Raw genomic sequence first — 15907 nt, forward strand, 5'->3', positions numbered from 1 at the left:
GGGTACCATCCGCTGTCGATCAGCGAACGAACCGTGGTTCAGCTCCAGGGCGGATTCCCACCAACAAGATGGTGGACGCAAAGAGAAGCCGAAGGAGACGCCGGAGTACACTGGACACCATTTGACTGACCGGCTGAGAACCGAACAGTATACTGAGCTCTGAACTTCAGTCACCGACTGAGTGCGGATACAAAATTCAGCACCAAGGCTAATGTATCCACAGTTGAGTGGAGCAGCTGGAGCAGGACGGCCGAGTATGGATCAAAGGATTCTTATTGACTGCGGAAATAAGAATCTCCTTGATCGATCCATCTATTTTGTCCAATCCGAAACCGATGATGAGGAGGGGTTCAATTTAGCCTCCTTTCTATACCCACCCCGGGCCTCACCAGCCACCGATCGATCCGCTTTTGAGACCGCACGGATGAAAGTGCCGATGGGATCAGGTTCCTTGCCGTGGGAATCAAGGACTATACGCTCACCCCATCCGAAAATCAGTAATACCGTTGGTTCTTCTGTGACTTTAAATCATCGGCATTGATCTTGAAACATGACTGGTTTTTTCGAACTTCGCGAAGGGCGACCGGTTTTGATAGACGTAAAAACTGGAGGGTAGGGTGATTGGGACCCGTGGTTGTAACGGATTCAAAGGCTCAGCAGTATGGAAAAGAATCGGGCCGTTGCTATCCCATCTCCATTCAGGCCCAGGGCTCAGTTGGTCCGTGGACCCTGAGATTCGAATATGCTCGGACTTTAGAAGGCAACACCCCGAAAGATGGGCTGGGGGTGCCTGATTCGTGTGTCAACAACTGTGTCAGAGTTGATGGTCTGGCATCTGGAGCTGAAGTGAAACTCGAAGATCGCCTTGCTGCAAATGCAGAGTTACCTTGTCCGGCTCGGCTTAATGCTGTCGAAGATTTGCATATCGACTGCGCTCCCTGCCTTGCCACGAGACTGCGCAGTTCATTTGCTTGGTGGGTGTAGTATTCTCGTTCCGAACCAGAGCGGAGTATGAGCCTGTTCGCCGTCCTGATCTCACACTCTGGTCCCACAAAGCTACTGCGTACGCCTTGTGGACCATGGACGTGCATTGGTGGGTGATGCCGTATGGGTTTCAAGATATCGATTTTTTCTCGTCCTTCTGCAAAGGAGGGTTCCCGACTCCAAGGTCACGGGTGATAGAACGAGGATCGTTCGAGCTCCTTCTTTAAGTTAAAGCAATTCTGATCTACTGCGCCGAACGACATCTGTGCTCGTTACATATTGGTCTAGCTTCCACCTCGCATTTAGTCTTCTACAAGATTACTGCCTTCCCCCAGGCTCTACGGTACATACTGCTTCTTAAATCGGGGGTTCACCATATCTTTTCACATATACTTCAGGAAACTTTCATCAGACTCATCCCTTCTTACATATGAAGCACAACCTTTTCATATAAGCAGTGGGTGGCGGTATCATCTGCAGAAGCCCAACTACTTACCCGTGTTGTATCATCTATTTTTGCCTTTTTTCTCACGCCTATAAAACTGCGTTCATACAACCCTCGATATGGTTCTCACCTCAAGAGGAACAGAAATGATATGCATCATTTCGGTGCTCGTCTTCCTCTCCTTAGTGGCGGTTATCTTGCGCGTAGTTGCCCGATTGCAGCGCCGAGTGCAATTTGGAACCGACGACTACCTTTGCTTTGCATGTATCATTCTGCTTATTGGCATGTTAGTCGAACTGGAGCTTTGTGAGTTAGAACCAAACACCCATCTCCACAGCCAAACTGGCTAACCACCCACCATAGGGGTAACCATTGGAGGCAATGGCTCTCACCAAAACACTCTCAGCCCCGAGACAATGAAGACCTTCTACAAAGTAACCTTCAACCCCCCCCCCCCCCCCCCCCTCGCCTCTCCACTCCAATACTAACGCCACCCAGATCTTCCTCTCCAACCAATTCACCTACTTCCTCCTCTGTCCCACCATCAAAGTCTCGATTATATGCTTCTACCGACGGGTCTTCACCATCCCCTCCTTCCAATGGATCTCCTTCGGCGTCAACGCCCTGATCATCCTCTGGGGCGCGGGCGTTTTCCTCGCCTGCGCCCTGCAATGCCGCCCCCTGAAAGCCTACTGGGACACGAGCGTCGACGGCCAGTGTCTGGACGGGTACGAATTGATCGTCGCCAACCAAGTCTTCAACATCATCATGGACTTCGTCATCCTCGCACTCCCGATCCCCTTGATCTGGGGCCTCCACAAAGCATGGCAGGATAAGCTCGCCCTGAATGGCGTTTTCGCTCTCGGTGGCTTCGTCTGCTTCGCCAGCATCTATCGCATCGTCGTGCTCTTCTGGATCAACCCTGACGATACTACCTATACCGTATACCAGGCCACGCTTTGGACTCACATCGAGCCGTCTATCGGACTGATCTGTTCGTGTCTGCCCACTATTCGGGGCTTGTTTCCGCGCTTCAAGCTTCCCAGTCAGAAGCGGTACAGGACCGCCCCGTACTATATTAATACCGATATCAGCACTTCGCGTTGTGTTGCGTCCGGCCCGAAGTCCCCGACTGCGGAGTTTCTGAAGATGGAGGAGGGTGTCTCCCGGTCTCATTCAAATGCTTCAAATACTCAGGACTTCTCGTCCAGCTTTAAGAGTAACTACAGCTCTCCGTTGGATATCACGGTCCGGACGGATATCGATATCACCGATTTCCCGGCCTATTATCCCAGATAATTGAACCTGTGTCCCGGGGAATTATGACTCAGTTTGAGGGGTCCTCTCGCTCCATTCATGACGCCAAGAGAGACGAATACCAGCTCAAGCCACCTACCTAGACGTGCGTGGCGATACATCATGCTGGAAGACGCGTCCTACATCCACCCACGCATCTCGCAGTCAGAACCCTATTTTCCTATCTGGCATGACGCAAGCTATCCCTGCAGCGGCATACGTGATGCAACCGCCTTGCCAATATAGGACGCGTCTTCCTACGCATGCAGACGGGATGTGCAGTCTGGTGTAACACTCAGTACCACACGACCTGCCTCGCGGGTATGACGTGGAGCCTTCCTTGCTGGGAAGCCTATACATATCTAGGCACCGTGTACGGAGTACTCCGTACTGTGGCTCTAGCCCGGTCGATGATCGTCCGAGTATCTACTACATACCGCGGTTCACGATACAGCCGAGGGCGTCCTTGTTCGAGTGCTGGCACGGGTCATGGACAGGACAGGACAGGACAGGACACAGGAATAGTCGTGACGATCGTAATGCAAAAGAACAATGTGTTTCGTCCATGTCATTTCATGTAGGCCTTGGAAGTGAAGAGCAAGAACCTCGCTATAGCTAAAACCCGACGCATAGTGCACTGCATAGTGCATACTGCAGAAACATATCTCAATGTACTATCTGGCCGGCTGCGAAGTCCTACAAGAATGAAGATGTTAGTTCGGTACTCTGTAGCTGTTTCATCTTTCATAGACCATCCGCGATCGACCTACCGGGAACGCATCCGTAATACTCGTCGCCACTCGTTCGACATCCTCCGCCAACCCTTGTACGCCCGCATCCCACTGCCGAATATGCTTTCCCGTAGCGGCAACCCCGGAGTCGAAGTAGATGATCCCATCGATCTGATCGATACTCCCCTTCAGTCGGCCCTGCTCGACCATCCTCGCCGCATACGCCTCGGCCTTCTCACCCGCAGTGAGATCGCCACTCGCCTCCAGCCCCAGGATCGCGCCCAACGCATCCGTCCTAATATTCTCGTAGAGCTTGCTCGCGGCGACGAGATTATGTTCCACAACCGCCTTATCCAGCACGGTGGCGCCATCGGCCGTCTGCGCCAGCTGATGGGGCGCCAAGCGCTGCGCAAACGCGGCCACCTCCGCGGGATCCAGCAACCGATCCAAGAACATCTTCTCCAGGATGCCGAATTCCTCGACCGACGTCGAGCGATCGTCCTTGTAGAGCGTCGCCAGGATGCGGGATCGCTGGGGTCCCGCGGGGGCAAGCACGGCGCACCGAATCGCCGCGGCCAGCGCCTGCAGGCGGTCGCTTTCGTCCACCCCCGCCGCTAGACTGACATTGAAGTACTCCTGGCTGGCGTCGAGGAACCGACGACGCGCGTCGAGAATGCGAGCCTGCGAGAGCTTGAAATGCAGCTGCAGCTCATGGTCCTCGATCTTGCTGGGCAGGTTCTTGATCCGGTTCAGGAATGCCTCGGCGCTCGTGGTGTCGTCTTCCTCGAGGTAGTTTCGCACGATCCGGATCCATAGGCGGACTTTCGCGGCGTCGGAGACCAGCCGTTGTGAACTGTCGATGTGGATGCCCTGCAGCGCGCGGGCCGCCGCGACGTACTCGCCTTCGGACTCGTAGGCGTCTGCGAGCAGTTCTCGGAGCTGCGCGTCTTGTTCCTCGACGGACGTGGACCGGGATTGTAGTAGGCTGACGGCGTGTTGGCCGACGCTGATTTGGGTTTCGTGGGTGAGTTTGCGGAGCACGCTGATGAAGGAGTCGAGGATCGGGCGCGCCGCCACGATGCTGATGTCTTCGCTGAGCACGGAGTCGAGGAAGTAGATCAGGTCTTGCGAGATTTGCAGTTCCGTGGACGTGGACACGATGTCCGAGAGGAGGTCGTTGTAGAGTTGGAGCTTGTTTTGCGGGTTGCCGGACGATTCGATCTCCGCGAGGGCGGAGGTGATCTTTTGGGATGCCATCGGGTGAGGAGGGTGGTGAGTCTGTGGATGGGGTTATTGTGGGGGTTGGGAGGGGAGCATGAGAGCAGGTGGTTGTTTGAAGATAGATAGAGAGGGGTTGATGGTGGAAGTGGTGAGGGCGAGTGAGTGGGTGAGTTGGTTGTGTACGTCAGAAATGGCCTGTGGACTTATCGATAAGAGAAGAGACTGGCCTGCAGCTACAAAAGTACAACAGTTCTGCATCCCAACTCGGGGTTACTACTACTAGATAACTAGTTTACTGGCAGTTCTTCTCACTACTTCTTCTAGATATCCAGTCCTGGGCTGGTGTCCCTCATGGGATACTCCCTACCTCCCGCGGACAAAGGATCCATCCAACTTGTGGTGTTACAGTTCAAGCTCTAGTTGCAGGGAAATATGATCTCCCAGTGTATCCGACACCAAGAATGAAGTAAACCTATTGTTTAATCTCTGATTCCCGAAATCAATTGGGCCAGTGCCAGTGGTGGGATGGGTGGTTGTTTGTTCACTGCGAAAGTCCTTACTAGTCACTAGTCCTACTCCGTACAGGGAGCAGCTCCGCCGCCACCGCCTTTGTTGACCCGCTCGGGCGGCGGCTTCTTTGCTCTCGCAGCAACGCATCTGGAGATCCCAAAGCTTCGACATCCCCCCCCCGTACGTCACTGGCACTCCGCCCATTACCACCCCCGAAACAACGCTCCATCACTCGGTTTCGCTTCATACACGGTCGCGTTACTCCAATAAAAGAGTCCGGTCGCTCCTTTTCCCGTTTCGCATCAATACCAGATCGGGTGGCGCCATGGTCCCTCAAGTCAAGCAGGACCCCGATTCCCAGTCGCCATACATCAAACCCGACCCATACATCAAGGCAGACCCCGACAGCAAGGATACAACTCTGGCAGATATCGACGATGAGGATCTGTACGAAGATGCGGGGGATCTAGACTTCTCCGCTGCCGCGCAGAGCGTGTGGCTCTCGCGACTTCCCCGGTCGCTCTGGGAACATTGGTCGGCTCTATCGAACACCGGCGACGACGACGAGGAGATTACGATCGGGACAATGAGGATTGAGAGCAAGCCCAATGACATCAAGCGGGTGAGGATCCAGTTTGATGGCTTTTGTTGAGCAAGGGTTTCGGTTGGTGGCTAACACTGGTGTGCGTTTGTAGGTCAGTCTACGCCTGAACGAACGAGAGGACAATCGCGAGATCCCCAAGGATTATCTCCTGCAGCGACAAACGATAACAGCGGAGAATGTGTCGCACTTGACCCAGAATACATACCTGTTTACGGAAAGGGACATTCCTGGTCATGGGAACCGCATGGTGGTCTTTGGCGAAGCACGGTCGGCCCTATACGAGTCGATGAAGCGGGACATGAGAAAGAAGGAGCAGCGCAAGAAGAAATGGGAACCCTATATGCGGAAAACTGTGCCTAGTATGTATCGTCGCTTCCAAGGGGGGAGGGATGTCTGCTCACAGGGTCACAGAACAAACGGCTCTGGTAGGGAGTGTGGGTGAAGAGTTCAACTGCCTTCCAGTCGAGAACGAGGAGTTCCGAAATATATCGGAGAAGAAGGCGTTGGAGGCACTCAAGCCGAAGCGGGAGACCAAGTTCATGGACAAGATCCCTGGCAAGCTGCTCCAGCCGCGGAACGCTTTGCCCGGGGAGAAGGGTGCATTTGTGGTGAGCATCTTCCTTGCTCCGCTGTCTTTGCTTGTCCATATACTAAAGATTCTTGCAGCAAGCACAAAAGCCACTCAAGGCCAAGGCCCAGGAGAACAAGACTACACGTATGCCGCAGAACGAGCTGCTGGATCTTATCTACCAGTGCTTCCGGGAGTACAAATACTGGCCGTTTAAGCAACTCAAGCAGAGACTGCGGCAGCCGGAGGCTTATCTCAAGCAGACCCTTGAGATGATTGCTCATCTGGTCAAGGCCGGTGATTTCGCCATGACGTGGGAGCTGAAACCGGAGGCGCGGGAGAGCAACTATGCGAATGCGATGAAGGAGGAGCTTGCCCCCGACTACAACTTCGACGACGGCTCCGAAGAGGACGCTACTGCCTCGGGCATGGTTACAGATAATGACGATACGCAGTTCGAGACCGTCGGCTAAACCGCATGGCGTCTATGTAGCATAAGGGCATGGCGTTTCTTTTGGCGTTTCTTGGGTGACCTGATACAGGGTATTTTAGATATTTTCACCGAGGGCTCAGAAGACTGGCCCGGCATCTAGTACAGTTAGTGACACCCCAATATGAGTGAGCTTTGAAGCTCGAGCCACCTCTTGTAGATCATCATGACTTTTCTTCCGCTCCGGGCCAGAGAACCCCATCGATCACGTGACCCTCTGCCGCCACTGACCGCAGTCGTCATTTCATCTCCCGCTTCCGCATCAACACAACGCCGCATCGAGCATCAACCCACACAGTAAAGACAAGCTCATTTTGTCGCGTGATCTGCTAACTCGGCTGGTGACTCTCTCATCAGACCAATATGACAGAAGACCAGGATTTGATGGCCAAGATCAGCCAGCTTGCTGGTAAGTGACCCGTCCGGGCTCGCCCACCACACCCGCGCCCGCGCCCGCGCCCGCGACTGACCTCATCCCAGGCCAGATCAATAGGCACAAAACCGAACGCTCCCACACAGAGCCCCCCTACAGTAGCGAAATATCCGCAGGTCAACACGTATCGCGACATGTTCCTTCTCGAGGGCGTGGCTGGGCACCGTATCGCGGCCGACCTTACGCGCGAGGACGTCATGTAGCTGCTCCCCACCGCCACCGTACCCTCATCCTCAACAACACAGCAGCACCCGGGACCTCCGGCTCGACCACGCCCGCTGGAGCGGCGACTGAGACAGACGGTGAGGCGCGATCAACCCCCCCGAACGAATGGGTTGTGAAACGCGATCGCCATATGCAGCTGATCAACACCTCGATATACGACCAGGAGACCCAGGCGAGGACGAAGGCGATAGAGGAGAGTCGCAAGACCAAGCAGCAGAAGAGGGCACAGGTTGAGCAGGCTCGAGTCCTCAATTATGCGCAGGGGTTCGGTCGAGCGTACCCTGCCGCCTTTTCGGCGCCCCAGGTGGCGGCGACTGCGGAGCCCTCGGCCGAACATCAGGTTCTAGTCAACGACATCCCATTCCGCGTATCGCGTGGAGGGAGCAAGTTGGTCAGAGTGTCTAGTGCGTCTGTTGAAGATATTCTAGTCAAGCGAGCTGGCTTACCGGTCCTAGATGATCCGAACACCGCCAACAACACGCCGAAACGAGTTACGGTCGCAGGGGTCGTTTTTGTCAGGAGTAAGAACGGGAATCTCCATCGCTTGGGTGCAGTAACGTCGAAAAGGTGACGGTCGTCTTGTCCGCGTGGCTGAGTTGGAAGCTGACGGCGTTTACAGAAAACCAATGGCGGTTAAGAAGAAGGACGCGCTTTGCCAGCGATTCACTACGACGGGTACCAATGCTTTCCCTACACTGGGCCTTCAGTCGCCTGTTCCCTTTTTTTGCCATGTTTCATCTTCGGGAGGATCGCGCTGATCAAGAGTCGTCGAACGTTTAGGCAGCTGTTACAAAGGCCCCACGTGCGCCTACACCCACGACCCGAACAAAGTGGCCATGTGCAAAGACTTCCTCCAGACTGGTACATGCAATGCAGGTATAAGTTGTGATCTATCTCATGAGCCTTCGTCCCACAGATCCCCTGCTTGTGTGCATTTCCTTCGAGGCCGCTGCTCCAATCCAGAATGTCGCTATACCCATGTCCATGTTAACCCCGGCGCCCCCGTGTGCCGGGATTTCGCGGTCTTAGGTTACTGTGAGAAGGGGGACAAGTGTGCCGAACGACATATCCACGAGTGCCCAGACTACGCCAACAACGGCATTTGCCATAAGAAACGCTGCCGACTGCCGCATGTCGATCGGGCCGGGCAGATCAGGAAAAACACAACCGCAAGGACTGATGTCACAATTGAGGCGGAAGACTCTGACGCATCCAGTGAGGAAGAAGAGCACGACGAAATTGACACGGATGACGTTGATTCAGTCGATCTTGATGATGACGAGTCGGAACTCATTGCGGCGGAGACTGATACCGGCGAGGTCTCGCAGCAGCGCGACTTCATTCGTCTATAACTGTACATGCTCACTAACCCCACAACAGTTCGTAATTGAAACTTGGCTTTGATTCTAGGGACCGCATACGAAGGTCGCGCACGAACGGCAAAAACTAAACGGGGGAAAAAAAAAGGAAGAAAAGAAAAAGAACCGATGAATAGATGAAAGCAGAGGAAAAGGATGTTCCTACAGTGGGCGCATGCAAGCTTTGATCTCTTTTTATGCCTTACGAACTGTCGTGTGCCAGTCGCAGTATGAAGATACCCATACGCATTCAGCATGTTTCCACCACCATTGTCCATTTTGTCGAAGGTTTTGTTTTTGACGATGTTGGATTTTGCTCCGGTTGGAACGAAGGGGTCCCTTTCCCCCTCTCCAGGTTGGTTAGTTAGGGACAGGGAAGTGTAGCGCTACATGACATCGGGTCTCGAGAAGACCAGCCAGCCAGCCAGCCATAGGTAGCTTAGCAATGGAGAATACTATTTTCGGGGTTTGCATATCAGTACCTGCTGCCGACTTGCTTCCTTTCCCACCACCCACCGTCCACACACGTGCTCACTCCCCAGGTTCTCCGGGGGCATCAGGCAGTACCCGTCCTCGCATGGCGACCCCCGACAGAGACGTGTGAGTCATACTCCAAGGTACCAAGCTACTACCACCCAGTTCAAAGAAAGTCAGGTACTAAGATAGAAAGGCGGGCGCTCCCCCCCTCCTCCCCCTCCTCCTCCTCCTTCTTCCCCCCCACATCACAGCGTGGATCCGGGTCCGATGCAATGCAATGCAAGCTAGGCAAGGTAACTAGTGGTCGGTGAAGATAACCCAGCTACCGGAACGGACCACGGAGCGCGTACCTGGGCTTCTGGCTGGTGGGCTCCGAGATCCTCGCCCTGTCAATGGCTGCTTTACCCATATGGTTCGCATGGACCAAGGCGAGCGAGCCACGCCGCTGTGCCCTTTCTACCTAACCCACCCAACACTACCCTAACGTAACCTACTTACCGCGGGTTCCGGGTTGGCACGGCCGTTCTTTGTCTGCTCGGAGCGGGAGCCTGAGACGCGACACCCGCCAATCCATGCCATGCCATGCCATGCCATGCTGATGTGCGATGTGCGATGTGATGCTAGATGGATGGGAAGCCAACTCCTGTCGAAACACCTGTCCTGGGGCCATGGGCTTGTTTCAGGTTTGCTAGGCCCGCATCATGTGCCCTCCTCTCTTGTTAGTTGCCCGCCTGCCTGCCTGCCTGCCTGCCTGCGTAGTATAGATACAACCTGGCTTTGCGTCCGGGTACTATCGTACATTGTCCTATTATCAATCCGCCTGGGCTTATGCGTACGACATACATGCACTTCCTGTATGTATGTATGTATGTATGTAAGTACATCAGGTACCCATGTAGATACTACCAGGGAGGGAAGGGAAGGGATTTGTGGCACGATGAATGGTGGTTCCCGGAGACTAAAATCGGTAGGGTATTTATGTATGTATGTCAGGATGTCAGTACTGTAGTACTATATGTGCCTTGTACCTAACTGTCCCTCCAGCCACATGCCACACCCACGCCCCCATGCACGGGGAACATACGGTAGGTAGGAAGGAGTCGGGGGTGCTGTATAGCACTACTGGCCGGTGAGTGAAGAAAAAAGAAAGTCAAGGATGGAGGGCGATCAGATCGCGGACCGGTGCAGTCTGTGCCTGATGGCCAGCATCACCGCCATTGGCCCCATCTCCCAACCGGAGGGGATGCGTCCAATAGCGGGCGTTCCTTTCAACACCGATATTTCATCGACCCGATGAGAGATTCCCCTCGTTTAGCTTTCTGGGGAAGTTGCAGGTGGGTTCCGATAGGTAGACACTTCGAGAATGTTGACCGGGTCCACTATGTTTAATTTCGTTCCTTTCTGGGAGGGAGGGAGGGAGGATGTACATAGATACTTGGTAGTTACTGATGGTGGTGAGGGTATAGTAAGTAGATGGCGGTGGAAGTACTCCGTACAGTACGGAGTAAAGTAGTCAGTCGGGGTTTGACCGCCGGATGAGGGCTGATTGGCGGGGAGAGAACGTGACCTCCCGCGGGGTCTTTCCTCTTTGTTTGACTCCTTCACTCCTTGAGTAACTACCGTCGTAGACGAACCGCTATTCTTACCCTCCTATCCCCTACCGTGGTCCGCAACTGCAAGTCATTACGGCCGCCAGCTTCACCTTCACTTTCGCCTTCACTGGATCTTGCCCTGCCCACTGCTATCGCCTTCGTAATCAGCACTAAATTTATACGATCAGCAGCCCGTTGGGCAACAATTGCATCATGCAACCGAGTCCGAGAAAGCCAATCTTCGAGAACGAACCACCGGCCCACTGAATCGTGGAATCCCTTAATTATTGGCATGACATTGCATCCGCCCACACTAAACCAATCTACGTCGATCCGACGCCAGCGAGTGACGGGTTTCTGGTCAGTGCTGGGAGAGAAGAGAGCGTGATGCTGGTCAAGGCTATCTGAGACAGTCACTCACTCAATCCGACCCTCCACCCCCAACAAGAGCCGAAAGTCACCATACTGACAGCGCTCCTTAGGGATCGGAATCCTCTGGGCCTCCGAGAGGCGAACTCTTAATTTCCGCTCCGTAGCACCACTCCACCGATTGCTTCGCGCTCGTCAATTGGACCCTGGGCGGGTGTACACCGCCAGAACGGCCACTCGGCATCGTCATTGCGGACGAGCTCCTCCAAGCCTAGCGAGGCGCTCCCGAGGTGACACTGGGATGCTGCCCGTCACGAATGGCCCGATATGGCCCTCTCCGGATGGCAAATTCGATTGAGGAATCAGATCCGGACTCGTCGCCTGCATTCACGTGCCTGTGGCCACCGTCCTCCGTCCCCCCTGGTCTGTCCTATCCAGGACCCCGGGTTGAATAACGGTCAGGTCCATACCCACCCGCCCGCACACCGTATGTACAGGTTCGCCCCCCGGCTGCAATTCCAAATCCAGATGAGGATTCGCCGCCTGCCCTCGGGGACTCTCCTGGCATTGTTTCAAATTGTTGGCGGGGTTCCGATTGGACTCGATGCCCTGTCTTTGTTTGTTGTCCACTGGTGATTTGCTTCCCATCGGTATCGGACGCAATCGGCCTTCGGTTCCTTCACTGGGTGCATGAGATGATCTGAGCACAGGCAAGTACATGCATTGCATCAGCAGCAGCAGCATATGTAGGGCAAGCTAATTGCTTTTTCGGGCCTAATTAATGTTTGTATCGATTCACGCGATTGTCGCGAGTAGCGGGTGAATCGACGCCTTCTGCGACCCTCGACATGACTTACGTCTGACCCCTAAGGAAGGTTCCCTTTCATCCTCGGACTCGGGCAATTGGTCGGGGGCAGTGGCTCCGTAGGTGCTGAATACTACCTCTGCCTGTTCGTGACAGTACGTACCACGGTCGAATGGCCACCTGTGAAACGTGGCATCAACTCGACCTCAGCACATCATTCCCTCGACTCTAGCCTTCTCCCCCCCTCTCTCCATACTTAGTAAACTAAACACTAGACACCAACAAGCACCAACAAATCCATCAAGGCAGGGCGACCAGCCCATGGCATCTGTACACATGCTACCGGAAGAGTGCTAGGACGCCGACCTGAAACACCAGGTCATCATGCCTAGGATGCCGAGGACTTCCCAAACGGGCAATCATCTAGACGGTCATCCTTCGAGAACCAAAGCCGGAGGCACCAAGAGACTGAGAGAGCCGTAGTGAGGTGAGTCACACCCCATCCCGTCCGCTAGATACCTAACCCAACGGTTAGCAACGCGAGCGAGGAGCAACTACGGCGCGCACCTACCAACTCCGATGGGGGGCCCTCCACCCTCCGTGCCCGTCCGTCCGTCCAAGCTTGCCGAGTGCTACCGCACAGGTGTGGGTCGCTGGGTTCTTCTGGTCTGTTTCAGCTTATCGATCGCTGGGAGTTGGCGGTAAGCCACTGGACGAAGAACATAGGGGAAGTTTCTACTTCCGTCCGCCTGCATGGTGTTCCTCTGTCCTTGGATGGGGCGGGGATCGCAGCATTGTCTTCACTTCCGGACTCCGGCAGTAGTAAATACCCTGCTGACTGGGCGGTTGACACGTTTAGAGGGAAAGTTCGGTGATGCTGTTTCTCAAAACAGGCAAGCTTCCACGGGAAGAGGGGTCTATCGGCCGAATATCATTCCTCCTCGGGATATTAGTGCACTATAGTAGTAGGTAGGTATATGGCATTCACTGCCGAAGGCCGGGCATGTCTGTCTGGATTCGAACATCCACACCTAGTCTGGTAGATATCCCGACGGTGCTACCATGGTGTCCGATAGCATCACCACTGTAAACCAATCGTGGGGGAGTATATTTCAATGCGTAGTGCCGAGCACAAACTAGAGCCTAGAAACCAGAAACATCATTATCATCAACAGCATGATCACCATCTCTAACTCGCTCGGGTATAACGCGACAGGGCAGAGAGAGGTAAATCAAACAAAGCCAAGCAACTAACTACCCAGTACTGAGCAAGACCTGATACTCGCTCCCTGACCAACCACCTCGCCTTGCTAAGACAAAGTAGGCAGTTAGATCTGTTACATGCTAGCATGATGGCTACCCCTCCCTCCTCTCTAAACTCCCCAACCTGCAGAACCGCAACAACAGCCTCACAGCTCTGCCCTCGTCCTCCGACTCGCCCTCACCTCAAGCTCAAGCTCAAGCTCACCCTTCAATACAATAGGTCCATCCACTTCTACTCCGACTCTTCCCTCCCTCCCAGTCCACGCTTCAACCCAAACTCGCCTTGTCTCGCTGCATGAGAACCCAGATCGCGCGCACGCACGCACGCACGCACGCACATACGCACATACCCTTCCCGAGCACAGCAGGATCCGAGTGAGCGAGATGCCATGCCATGCTATGACATCGTTGGTTCCCCGCACCAGAAAAGCACTGGTGCCTTACCTTTCATGCGTTTCTGGGGTTAATTTACGGCTGTTTCGTGAGTCGCTTAGGTACTTAGTAGGGAGGTAGGTAGATACTAGGTCTTGACTTGGTTTATTGGGGGGGGGGGCTATGACGAGGGCTGGTTTCTGGTTTCTGGTGGTGGTGGGATGGGTACGTACCTAGGTAGGTAGGTACCTAAGGTAAGTAAGGTAAGGTAGGTAGGTAGGTAGGTACCGACCTTCCGATGGTGCTATGGTGCTGTTGTCTAACGCACCCGGTTTCATCCTATATCTACTTATCTTATTATACACGGGATATAGGGAGTTAGGTAGTTAGTAGTAGTGATTGTCTTCGGCATTATAGCCGGGCGGAATTGCTATTAACTATCTAGACATCTACTAGATGATACTAACTATCATACTATGGAGCTCTCTTGTCCCCATCTTGCCTAGTTAAGAGTTGGGTATGGGTATCGGTATGGGTATTCACTACTAGACATCTCCGGGCCCCTCTTGCCATCCGCAAGGTTCCCTCTCTCTCTCTCTACTAGGTAGTAAACCACTCACTCACTCACTAACTGCCTACTCTCGTGACGTCTGGGATAGTTACCTAAGGTGGGTAGGTGGGGAGACAGTGGTACAGTTAGTCTGTTAGAGGCCTTACTTTCACTTCCTATGACTTAAGTAAAAAAAGAAAGTGGGAAGCCCTTCCATCACCCCCCCCCAATCCAATCCACGAGCCCCATGGCCAAAAAGGAAAAATGCAGGTGAACCGTCAAATGTGGATTAAGTTCGGCCTGTGCGTTTGCCTAAAGAGGAAATTAACCTGGATGTGTAGTTTACTTACTTGCCTACTTACTTACCTAGTACTTTACTTACTCCTATGGATCACTAGACACTAGGTATCTATCTACCTAGATGATACTACTTTGGTACAGTAAGTACTTACCTGTCTGCCTGCCTGTCTGCGGCAAATGCAAGTATGCAAGTTTTATTTACTGCAGTGGAGGTTCGTAAGGCAGACGGGCAATGGGGAGGCTACCGTGTTTACGGGAAACTACTGGCCGACTGGCCGACTGGCCGACAGACAGGCAGATACCTACAAAAGAAAAAGAAACGAAGATAAAAGAAAAGGCCCCGGTATCGAACCCATAGATTCATTTCATCAAATACTTATGTAGATACTTAGGTAAGTAGTAAGTAAGTACAGGGCTTGGGGCTTGAGCTTGGGTCTTGGGATTTCCCAGATGGAAATCTGATCTGTCTGTGCTTTTCTTTTTCTGCATCTGGTGCAGCAGCAGTAGCAGCTTCCGCGGTATGTACATATCCTGTCCTGTCCTGTCCTGTCCTGTCCTGTCTTGTCCTGTCGGTATCATTGCTGGAATTGGTCCCAAAGCACGGGCGGGCGGCGGGTGTCGCAACAGAACGGGTGTGCATGCGATGTTTGGCTGCCAGTACCAGGCTAACCGAAATGGCAAAAGGGCCCTGATTCTTTTTTTTTTTTTTTTTTTTTTCATTTCTTTCCTTTCTTTTTTCATTTTTCTTTTTCTTGTTTCGCTGTGGATCTCTGGGTCACTGGATCTCTGGCCTACGACGGGCCGGCCCTAACTGTACCAGAGATGAGTAACTTCTTGTTGTTGTCCACAAGTATATTATTGATGATGATTGCTATTGTTTGAGGGTGTATGTGTGGATATGTGTATGTGTGTGTGTGTGTGTGTGTGTCTGTGTGGGATATAATGCCATGGTATACGAGGCCGTCGAGCAAACATCCCCGATAACAATCATTAGCATCAGCATCATCATCATCATCATCATCATCAGGCCCAAGAACGAGCGAGGCTTTGGAAGTTAGCAGGCGGATGGATGGGATCATAGCCCATCGGATCATTCTCATCGCCCACCCGAACCACCGTACTTTCCCACGGCCTGATCCAGCCCGGAAACCCCCATTTAGCCCATACGTAGTAGCTCTCTTGCCAGTTGCAAGAATGACACCAGCAAGTGGACTAGATACGGTACCTACCTCGAGGATCACGATGGAAATAGTTTCCTTCCTACCTACGGTACCGACCTAGGTGTACGTACTTACGTACTCTCTTCGCTTCCCG

At 53.5% G+C, this 15907-nt stretch overlaps 6 protein-coding genes across 6 annotated transcripts; 5 read left to right on the forward strand and 1 right to left on the reverse strand.

Annotated features, from left to right (window-relative positions):
• Positions 1 to 1548: 1548 nt before the first annotated feature.
• Positions 1549 to 2796, forward strand: BO70DRAFT_418419 (uncharacterized protein; the record flags this gene model as incomplete). The annotated part of the gene is made up of 3 exons (XM_025547450.1): positions 1549 to 1735; positions 1793 to 1863; positions 1928 to 2796. The coding sequence occupies 3 exons, from the start codon at positions 1549 to 1551 to the stop codon at positions 2726 to 2728; spliced, it is 1059 nt and encodes a 352-aa protein (XP_025402445.1). The 3' UTR covers positions 2729 to 2796.
• On the forward strand, positions 2797 to 3384 carry BO70DRAFT_163976 (uncharacterized protein). The gene has a single exon (XM_025538308.1). It carries the CDS (start codon positions 2989 to 2991, stop codon positions 3304 to 3306), a length of 318 nt encoding a protein of 105 aa, XP_025402446.1. The 5' UTR covers positions 2797 to 2988; the 3' UTR covers positions 3307 to 3384.
• BO70DRAFT_359537 (PCI domain-containing protein) lies at positions 3276 to 4836 on the reverse strand. The gene is made up of 2 exons (XM_025542561.1): positions 3496 to 4836; positions 3276 to 3421 (listed from the first exon to the last, which is right to left on the reverse strand). Exons 1-2 carry the CDS (start codon positions 4711 to 4713, stop codon positions 3392 to 3394), a joined length of 1248 nt encoding a protein of 415 aa, XP_025402447.1. The 5' UTR covers positions 4714 to 4836; the 3' UTR covers positions 3276 to 3391.
• A 507-nt stretch (positions 4837 to 5343) lies between these two features.
• On the forward strand, positions 5344 to 6994 carry BO70DRAFT_309456 (transcription factor IIF subunit TFG2). The gene is made up of 4 exons (XM_025540126.1): positions 5344 to 5809; positions 5883 to 6150; positions 6203 to 6399; positions 6458 to 6994. Exons 1-4 carry the CDS (start codon positions 5513 to 5515, stop codon positions 6830 to 6832), a joined length of 1137 nt encoding a protein of 378 aa, XP_025402448.1. The 5' UTR covers positions 5344 to 5512; the 3' UTR covers positions 6833 to 6994.
• Positions 6995 to 7212: 218 nt separating this feature from the next.
• BO70DRAFT_369009 (CCCH zinc finger protein) lies at positions 7213 to 8859 on the forward strand (the record flags this gene model as incomplete). The annotated part of the gene is made up of 4 exons (XM_025544653.1): positions 7213 to 7258; positions 7330 to 8074; positions 8127 to 8213; positions 8271 to 8859. 4 exons carry the CDS (start codon positions 7213 to 7215, stop codon positions 8857 to 8859), a joined length of 1467 nt encoding a protein of 488 aa, XP_025402449.1.
• Positions 8860 to 13270: 4411 nt separating this feature from the next.
• BO70DRAFT_359541 (uncharacterized protein) lies at positions 13271 to 13924 on the forward strand. Its single transcript, XM_025542562.1, has one exon. It carries the CDS (start codon positions 13461 to 13463, stop codon positions 13668 to 13670), a length of 210 nt encoding a protein of 69 aa, XP_025402450.1. The 5' UTR covers positions 13271 to 13460; the 3' UTR covers positions 13671 to 13924.
• Positions 13925 to 15907: the final 1983 nt, after the last annotated feature.

This window comes from Aspergillus heteromorphus (genome assembly GCF_003184545.1).
Source record: "Aspergillus heteromorphus CBS 117.55 chromosome Unknown BO70scaffold_4, whole genome shotgun sequence".
In the NCBI taxonomy this organism is placed as follows: Eukaryota; Fungi; Ascomycota; class Eurotiomycetes; order Eurotiales; family Aspergillaceae; genus Aspergillus; species Aspergillus heteromorphus.